At 46.0% G+C, this 10,204-nt stretch overlaps 1 protein-coding gene across 1 annotated transcript; it reads left to right on the forward strand.

Moving 5' to 3' along the window:
* The first annotated feature begins 9 nt into the window (after positions 1-9).
* Positions 10-7,802, forward strand: phc3 (polyhomeotic homolog 3 (Drosophila)). The gene is given in 15 exon segments (XM_062404382.1): positions 10-95; positions 97-298; positions 1,000-1,155; positions 1,241-1,318; positions 1,406-1,564; positions 1,675-1,764; positions 2,017-2,218; positions 2,669-3,318; positions 3,404-3,527; positions 3,679-3,962; positions 4,092-4,257; positions 4,345-4,462; positions 4,994-5,123; positions 5,920-6,241; positions 7,202-7,802. Coding segments are annotated over 15 exon segments (2,922 nt in total). The 3' UTR covers positions 7,357-7,802.
* The last annotated feature ends 2,402 nt before the right edge of the window (positions 7,803-10,204 follow it).

Consider the following 10,204-nt stretch of genomic DNA (forward strand, 5'->3'; position numbering starts at 1 on the left):
CTCATTCACATGAAGTTCATTCAGAGGAAGTGGGTATTGAACTTCCTCCTGTTAACTAATGTGTCTTTCATCTCCATAGTTTCCCCATCACTGAATCTGTGTGTGTGTGACCTGGAGGATGGAGAGACAGAGGCCGGTGGAGAAGCAGGCGGACTCTGATAGAATCGTAGCGGTCGCCACCACCCCCACTACATCAGCTCCTGTAACCATGGCAACAGTCAGCTCCAGCTGCACCACTTGCAACCAGGCGCCCTCCGCTTCCCTCAGCATCCTCCCATCTGACAGACCGTCGGTCCAGGTAATAGACAGAATCCAAGAGCTCTGCAAAGAAGTTTGATCACGAGTGCTTTAGGTAATAGACAGCACCTGGTAGCCCTGGGCCTTATTATTATTACAGGTATGTATAGTCCCAGTGGGCCACTACCTGGGACCTCTACAGGCCCTGTTTGACTTGACTGTCAGACAGTCCAGCTGCGAGACAGCTCACATCTGTATACATTATTCATTTGACAAGCAAAGAGGTCAGCTAATTGACCGTACCATGGATCCCTTCACACATCGTTTCATATGACAGGGGCTCGTCCAGGTAATAAATGAGACCTATCTCTGCATTGAGTTTGTCACTTGATTGGCAGACCAGACAATAGACAGCACCTGCTCGGAACTCTGCACTCATTGTTTTATTCAACATATAGGGTTTTCCAGGCAATAGACATTACCTTTGAACTCTAGATAGTAATAGGCAGCATGGGACCTCTGCAGTGCATACATTATTTAATTTGACAGGAAGACAGATCAGGTAATAGACAGAGCCTTGGACATTTGCATTTTTATATATTTTTTGGCAACCTGAAGGGTTGTCCCAGAAAAGGTATTCCCCCCGAACAGTGTGTATGTATTTCTTTCAATAGACTGCCCTGATGTGCAATAGAAGAAAACAAGCTATTTAATTGTGCTGCATACAGTGGACTGTGAAATGTATTTGTTTTGAACCAATAGGTGATCCAGCATGCTATCCACAGACCTCAGAGCATGGCAGCCCAGTACCTGCATCAGATGTACGCAGCCCAGCAGCAGCACCTCATGCTGCAGACAGCCGCCTTGCAGCAGCACCAGCACAGCCCCCAGCTGCAGAGTTTGGCCACCATACAGCAGGTCAGTGTGCGTGTGCGTGTGTGTGTGCGTGTGCAATCTTAATGAAAAAGTGTGAGAGGAAGGGAATAAACACTATTCCTTTCAGGCGTCGGTCTGTCAGAGGCGGCCTCCGACTCCATCCCCTGGCAGCTTGGTTCAACCTGCGGGTGTTTCCCAAAGCTCGGTAAGCAACTGTGTCTCACTCTCATCCCCACATATGAACTCCAGTCTCTGTCCCGTTACATTCCTCATCCTGCCTCCCTGAACCCAGATCACTTTACCAGCATCTCCGGTGACCGCCCAGCTGATTGGCCGCAGCCACACATCCAACTCCACCACTACGGCAACCACATTATCCCAGCAGGCCATGCTCCTGGGAAACAGACCAACTAACTGTAACCAGGCTCAGATGTACCTCCGAACTCAGATGGTACGACCCTTCTCAAATATCTCCAGCTCCTGGTCATGCAGGTGCTTTGAAACTCCGTAAATCATTTCCCCCCCATTTCTATTATTACCAGACGCTTTTTCCTCTTTCAGCTAATTCTGACTCCTGCAGCTCCGGTGGCTGCAGTTCAATCAGACCTCCCTGCTGTCACCTCCTGCTCCTCTTTACCTACATCCTCTCAGGTACTGACTTTGCCACGCACAGAATTAGAATAAGCCATGTGTGATGGAGCACTCATTGTTATAGACATCGGGATGTCACAAACCGTCAGCGTGAGCTATGTTGCAGAATCAAAGGAAATCTAGTAAAAGTGGAGGGAAAGTTCTGATGTGACAGGAGCCATTGATATAGCTGCGTGAAAGAACAAGGTGTTACAAGTCTGTCAACACCCCACACGCTGATGTCTAAAAGTCATTCTCCTTGTGTATATTCAGATTCAGAATCAGGCTCTGCGTGCCCACTTACCTGGGGCTCTGGCTACAGCCCACAGTGTCATCTTGAAGCCGTCCACCCAGCCGCAAGCCCTGTCTTCATCCGCCTCTTTGTCAAAGACGTCAATCTGTGCTCTGAAGACCAACCAGCTGATTGACACCTCGACTGAGACCAGTCAGTCTGGACCCCACATCATGAGCCGAGGTGAGTCCCTGTGTTCATACACTGAGTTCCGAAAAGAAAGATTTAAGAGTTTCAGATTTAAGTGTAGCAGAGGAACTCCTGCACGCGATGACGTTTGAATCAAGTGACATATTTCAGGTATTGAATACAAAAATCACACACCCTGTTTTCTGTTGATATGTCCAACAACTTTATATGACTGATACATTATGTTTGGAGTATTTACCAGTTCCAGTATCCCAGAAAAGAGGAACATGTGTTTTATATCTTTATGTTTTTATTCCCTCTGGCAAATTATGTTTTCGTCTACATTAGTTTGATGGTCAGTAGGATTTTGGGAAAACGACTGAACTGATTTTGTGGAGGGGTGGAGCGTGACCCCGAAGCTTTCTTTTCACATTCATAAACATTGTGAGATGTGCTTGGTGGAGGTATGTGCCCCACTGAGAGTCATTCTCTCTCTGCCTGCAGCCTTTTCTCCTGTGCAGACCCACGCTCTGGTCAAACAGCAGCTGTCCTGGCCATCCGGCCAGCGGGTGGCGCACCATCAGCTCATCCTGCAGCAGACCACAGCAGGCGCCCTGAACCACAGACACCTCCAGCCCATCGCCCTAAGAGTAGCCCCCCAGGAAGCAAATTCACACCAACTTCCTCTTCCTCTGAAAAGACTGACTACTCCCAGCACCCAATCACATACCAACTGTGACCCTCACAGCCCCTCTTCTTCTACATTATCTTCCTCTTCTTCATCCATCACCAGCATATTTGCATCATCAGCTCAGAACTCAATCCCAGCTGCCACCGTTCAGCCACAGCCTCCTCCTCTGCTGGCCGCGCCGCAGCGCCGAACATTATTCCCACAAGTGCAGAATCAGCCTCCGCCTCCTCCTCCGCCTCTGGTTCTCCCCAGGCTGCCCCAGAACCCCCCGGCCTCGCTTCAGAGGCTGTCCCTGCACTCGGTCCGGGCCTTGTCCGTCCAGTCGGGGCAGGTGCTGGTGACAGAGCAGGAGCTGCCTGTAGCGGAGACCCTCCTCCAGATGCCCTACCGGAACCTGCCCCCTCCTCAGACGGTGGCTGTTGACCTGAAAGTGCATGTGGTCAGACGCAATGACAATCCACCAGTGAGTCCCCGTGTCCTGTCTGGAGACCTCCTGTTCATAGTGTGGTTTGGTTTGACTGAGGTTTTGTTGTGTTTTTTAATTTCAGTCGGGGCAAACGTGCAAAGTGAACAGCCTGAACCCAGAGGAGAAGATAGACAGATGTTCGTCAAGTCGACAGAGAGACCGGACCCCCACATCCCTCATTGTGACTCCTAAGCAAAATGGTGCAGGTAAAATATGATGCTAAAATAATTAAAGACACATAATGGCTCGTACATCCACTATAAGTTATAAGTATTCAAACCTCAAAATGAACCTGATGAAATAATTCCAGTTCAACTGTCTGATAAAAGCTATTTTACGCTTGTTACTGTCCCGCAGTGATGGGTTCGTCCCCTGTCATCTCCAGTCCCTCAGTGATCAGGTCACCACAGGTGGAGGAGTCCTCCCAGCTCACCACGACCAGCAGCACTAGCAGCATCCCTCCTCCTCCTCCACCTTCCCCTCTACCTCCTCCCATCCTTCCTACCACAGTCAGAGGCCCTAGCCAGCCGCCCTCCGCCCCAGCCAGCCTCCCAGGAAGCCCCGACAGGATACTGACGACCCACGTCCTCACACACCTCATAGAGGGCTTCGTCATCAGAGAGGGCCTCGAGCCATTCCCAGTAAGTCCCCTGGAGGTGCAAGGAAAGCGTTCTCACTGGGGCTCAGTCATGCCAAGGTTAAAATATAACAAAATATAAAATAAAACCAACACCTCTGTATATCTAAATCTTCCACTGTCATTTTTAAAGATGCAGGTGGGTGCTTCCTCGCTCTTAGGGGACCAGCAGGCTTCACTTCCAGAGTCACGGGAGATACACACCAACGGGAACGCAGCAGCAGAGGACAGTCCTCTGGATGCTGACCAGTCAGATTCAACAGACTCAGAGATGGACAACGATGAGCACACAGCAGATGGTGAGCATTGTGTGCGTGTGTGAGTGTGTGTGTGTGAGTGTGTGTGTGTGTGTGTTTGTGTGAGACTAACAGCTGGTTCCTCTGAAGGTGAAGAGCTAGCCGAGAGCGTGCCGGCGGTGCTGCAGTGTGAATACTGCAGGAGCAGAGGTTACACTCAGACGTGTCTTCGCTCCAAACGCTTCTGCTCCATGAAGTGTGTCAGAAGGTAAATAACGAGATGTGACCAACGTGTTTGTGGTTCTCGGACAGCGAAACAACTTTGGCCAACTAGCACAACGTAACTCAAGTTCAGTTCTATCCTTTAAAAACAATTGATAATTGACACTGTCTGAGAAACAATGAAGATTCTCATCCAGCGGCTGCAAAACACCAACCAACACTTCCTGACTTTGTGACATTTTTAATCAGGGTGTTGCTCTCTGTATAAATACATAAATACATGACGTGATGTATTAGGTTTATTCTATCCACCCATCTTGACTAGTTAAAATGCAGCCTGTTCCTGTGGTGGTCAGACATACCAACTCACATCTGGACTCCATTGAGCTCCATACGGTTCATAAGCAAAAGTCCCAAAGTGTATAATCAGTCTGGGGTTCCCCTCTGATTCTCCATCCAGCCATCAGAGACAGGACGGCTACGAGTCCAGATGCAGCCCATCAAATATAATAATGGCTGGTGCCTGACCAACCATCTGCACACAGCACTGACTTTGTAACCAACCCTCTGTGTTTAGGTTCAGTGTGAGCTGCACCAAGCGGATCACCGTGCTGCGAGCAGGCCGCTGGGGTCACAGGCCGATGGGCAGGAGGGGACGACCTCCCAGCAGAGTCAACGGAGCCTCCAGAGAACATTTCCTGAGACAGGTCCGTTCATATCAATGACCCGATGCATATAAGGAAAATACAGAAGTGCTGCAGGGATCACTGGTTTTAAGTACAACTGCTCCCAGGGGAACAGCCACATTCTACAGCTTTTAGGTTGAACTAAAATATTCATTTGAAGGCTGATGTTAAGATGAACCTTAAACCTTGAAATAGCAGTTTTAAAAATCAATTTGATGGTTTGCTGACTTGAAATAGGGAGAATGTTGCTGCTTTCATTCCCATTCTGAACAGTTTGCTCTTGCTCTGTGTTACAATCTGTAATACGTAGCTTACTGACCCAACAAGTTTAGGATTAATGCAGAAATTTAGATCAGTTAAAAAGACTTAGAGGTCATTAAACAACATTTGTTTATTTTCAGTGAGCAAACTTAAAAAATATGAAGTTTGGTGGATTTGTTCAGGGGGCGGACTTGGACATATTTCAGGCTGAGAATTCAACTCGAAGGACCAGACCTCTAATTTGTAGCCTAACCCTGTTTGTTGATGTAATGGTTGAGTCAAGTAAACAAGTAGGCGCCCAGTAGCTCGCTGCCGTCTGCCATCTTTTCAGTTACATCATCTTTGCCAAGTGCCATAAGGTGAACCATCGGTGTGAAGTGAAATTAGTCTGTGGAAATAGGTGGTTTATCAATGTCTTTTATGTTGTCACTTGAATTAAGTATTTCTTAATTTATATTGTTTGTTCACACAGTGGTAATGAGAAATCTAAATATTTTTGTGTAACTTCTTTTAAATGAATCATTTATTTAGAAAGATATCATTATGTGCTCCACAGGCTCCCGGGTCAGTTGCCTCGGGGGAGACTCAGCAGTGCTCACCGAGAGAGGACGAAGAGGAGGCTCAGGAGGAAGAGGAGGCTCAGGAGGAAGAGGAGGACCAGGAGGAGGAGGAGGAGGAGGAAGAGGAACGGGAAGACGTAGACGATCCTCCCATTCCCATGAAGACCAGGTTAAGGAAGCAAGTTGAAAGAGACCGAGAGAGGGAGAGAGAGCAGAGGATGCCAGAATCGATCAGTGTTTCTGACGGAGATGAGGACGTCGGCCGTCCGTCCCAGTGGAACGTGCAACAAGTGTTTTCTTATATCAACTCTCTGCCAGGTACTGATGTGGCTTGGGATTTCAACATGGCTGGTGGTTAAAATTTTCTGGTGCTTTGTCTGTTTTGCATGAACTTCATTCGACTGCAGTGCGTTGAGGTCTCAAGGCTTTTCTAAAATATGGTATCATACAAGTAGAAAAACGTACCTATACACAATTTTATAAAAACCTTTAACAATCAAGCCCCTTCATATATCAAATAGCTCATGAACCCATATTATTCAAATAGTACACTTCCCTCCCTAAACACAGGTTCTCTTGTGGTTCCAAGAATCTGTAATAGTCGAATGGGAGGTGGACCCATCACCTACCAGGCGCCTCTCCTGTGGAACCAGCTCACAATCTGGGTTTGGGAGGCAAACACCATCTCTACATTTAAGGTTAAAATTAAAATGTTCCTTCATGATAAAGCCTATATTTAGTTCTGGGTCAGGTGAGTCCTGAACCATCCCTTAGTTATGTTCCTTTAGGCCTAGACAGCTGGGGGAACTCCCATCATGCACTGAGCACTGCTCCCCTTCTCTCTGTCTCTCTGCCCCCACATTCATTTATTTATTTTACTTCATGTCAATAACTATGTGTCTTTTTCCTCCAATAGTCCAGCTCACTCTTTCTTTCTCTCTCTGCAGATATCTCTGACTCAAGAGCTGTAGGATAACAACTATTAAGATTAATATTAATAGCAATATCAATATTATTATTAATGCATTATTATATGAATTGCTGCTGCTATCCTTAATAATCAATTATATCTTTACACTCTTATTGTTTTCTTTATAACTGGTCAGAGCTGATACCTGATGGTGCACAAGTGTTCCTTGTCTGTCTCTCGTTTATTTATTTATTTTCAAGAGAAATAATTAGTTGAGCAATGTAATTGTTAGTTGTAGCTTGAATCAAATCAAATATCTGTCCTCATCAAAATGAACAGGATTCTATTTATTTTTCTTCTTTCTCCAGGCGGTCGAGTTGTTTCTGAAGAGTTTCGCTCGCAGGAAATCGACGGTCAGGCTCTGCTGCTTCTCACCGAGGATCACCTGGTCAGCACCATGAACCTGAAACTGGGGCCTGCACTCAAACTCTGTGCCCACATCAACTCTCTGAAAGATGCATGAGCCTGTAACATTCCTATTCAGGGCCAGGTCAAAGAAAAACTGTTTTTCGGGCTGATTTCTGGTTCCATTGGTGAAAACATGGAGCAGATCGTGAAGTGATCTGAAATCCTGGACGCACAGATTTTCCAGAAACCACTGCCATGGCTTTCTCTCCTGACACCTGCAGCTGTTTCCAGTTGTTCGTCAGATTGAAGTCCACTCAGAGAGATGAGCAGTTTTAATTCTGTTACCTCCGGTCATTCCATCATAGTGATTGTAGCTCCACTTATCCATTTGTTTCAAAATGGTTCCAGAAAATCTTTGTATCATTTGTAAACAGGCGATCAACTTAAAATTGACAAGATGTTGCTGTGTGATCTTCAAGGTTTTCAAAACAGATGATTGCCTAATGTTGTGATTTTTACATGTATCATCAGCAAAACAGTTAAAATAAGTATGAAAACTAACTGATGACAAGGTTATTTATTGTTACTTTTATTGTATTATTGTCATAAATAATATATAAATTAAAAAAAATAAAAAAATGTAAGAAATATTGTTTGTCTTGTGTTGCCGAGAAACACACTAAACCATTCACACTGATGTGTTTAACTCCAACACTCTCTTAATTGATAAGGGGCCATGAATCCTGTATCTATATTCAGAAAGAAATACACAGGGAGATGCTATCTTGTAATATTTATTTACAACATATATCTTCACTGTCCCCAGCTGCTGTTCCTCTCTCCTCCACGTGGTTCTCTGTCTCACTGAGCTTTTCAAAGATCAAGTCTGCTGCAGCTTCACCTCCAGCCTCCTCTGTCCAACCTTCAGCAGGTCGACCTCCTCCTTCAGAGCTTGGTACTCCGTCTCCACCTCCACCTCCTGCTACAGCTCGTCTCGGGTTGAGGTGGCTCCTGGTGCAGACTTGCCTCAACTCTCAGCAAGCACGTCCAGGCAATCCGTGTAGGCTCTGAAGCTTTCACGTTGGTCCCTGGTCTCTAATTTTTGACGAGAGTATCCTTTTCTCACAGCTCCTCCTGCAACTGCTCCACCTGCTCCTTCAGGGACGAGGTTCCATCGTTGAGAGCTTTGATCTCACCCACCTCTGTCAGACTCTTCTTCAGCTCCTGTTCTTTGGTGGTGAGTAAGGCCTGGCAGTCAATCTCGGGCTGAGGTGGCTCCTGGTGCAGACTTGCCTCAAGTCTTGCACACTTGGCCTGACACTCAGTGAGCTCAAACAGGCAGTCCTCCAAGCCTTTGAAGCTTTTACGTTGTTTCCTTCTCTCTTTTTCCAGGAGACCATCCTTTTCTCTCAGCTGCTCCTGCAGCTGCTCCACCTGCTCCTTCAGAGATGAGGTTCCATCTATGAGAGCCTTAATCTCACCCACCTCTCTCAGACTCTTCTTCAGCTCCTGTTCTTTGGTGGTGAGCAAGGCCTGGCAGTCAATGTAAGCGCTGGTTTGAGCTCTTTTCTCCTCATTAGCACTCACGATCAGCTGGTTCTTGTTCTTAAGCTCATCCTCCAGCCTCCTCTGTCCGACCTTCAGTAGGTCGACCTCCTCCTTCAGAAGCTGGTTCTCTTTCACCACCTCCACCTCTCTGCTACAGCTCATCTCGGGCTGAGGTGGCTCCTGGTGCAGACTTGCCTCAAGTCTCCCCCACTTGGCCTGACACTCAGTGAGCTCAAAAAGGCAGTCCATGAAGGCTCTGATTATTTTAATCAGGTCTCCGGCAGCTGCTCCACCTCTTCTTCAGAGACAAGGTCCCCATCTGTGACAGCCTTTATCTCATCCATGGTTCGGATGAGTTTGAATTTGAGGCTCCTCACAGTTTCTTGTTGTTGCATATTTTACAACGGAGACAAGAACTTCTTCTTGATTAAGCACAGAAGACACTCAAGTTCAAGAATTGATTCACAGGTGTACAGAAGAAACTCGAGTTCAAGAATTGATTCACAGATGTACAGAAGAAACTCAAGTTCAAGAATGTATTCACAGGTTCCTCTCCTCTGTTCGGCTGGTTGTTGACCTCTTGTCGAATAGTAGTTGTCGAGGATTAGTTCTCGCAAGAATATTCTGCGCTCGTTTGGATCTTGGCCGCAAAAAACGATGTCTACAGGTGACAAAATTAAATAGTGTTTAAGATTTAGGTGAAAGAGATCTATTGACAGACATTCAATACAAAATAACTTAGTTGCAGTTAGTGGAGAGAGCGATCAATGACCAAGTGCACGTCTCCGCATTGCATGCGTTTTGAACACTACGGCAGGACAAACGCTTCACTTCCTGAGCCTGTCATTCACAGCTGGACCACGCTCACTAATCACGCATTACGGTCCACCCCATCAAGTTAGACCCCATAGTGAAAACTTTATCTAAATCGAATTTAGTTTTAAAACGATGCTTACCTCCTTTTGAAAGTAGGTGGTGCTATCGCTAGCACTATACTAGACTAGTAGATGTGTTCAGGGCAAAAACTCTCTGTTCTCTCTTTGCATCTGTGACTTCAGAGGATTCTAACACTAAGGACACCGTGACATCATATCAAACTGACAACAAATAATGATTTGCTTAATGAATCCTTTGAGGTGTTCTATTATATAACAAATCATTTGAGCTGTATATTTGCACCAAAACTTGCAGGAGTAACATGACAAATAATATGTAATGCATGACATAATATATTGTCATTCATTGCCTAGTGTGGTATGCATTATAATGCACACAATACTAATCCTGCAGAATGCACAAATCATTCTAATAAAAATATATACAGAGAATAATAATGTGTACTGTAATTGCCTAGTGTTGTGTGAAAACATGACGTCCCTTGGCAGAGGGTCATAACAAAAACACACAAGACTATG

The sequence above is a fragment of the Platichthys flesus genome, chromosome 14 (genome assembly GCF_949316205.1).
Source record: "Platichthys flesus chromosome 14, fPlaFle2.1, whole genome shotgun sequence".
NCBI classification, from domain to species: domain Eukaryota; kingdom Metazoa; phylum Chordata; class Actinopteri; order Pleuronectiformes; family Pleuronectidae; genus Platichthys; species Platichthys flesus.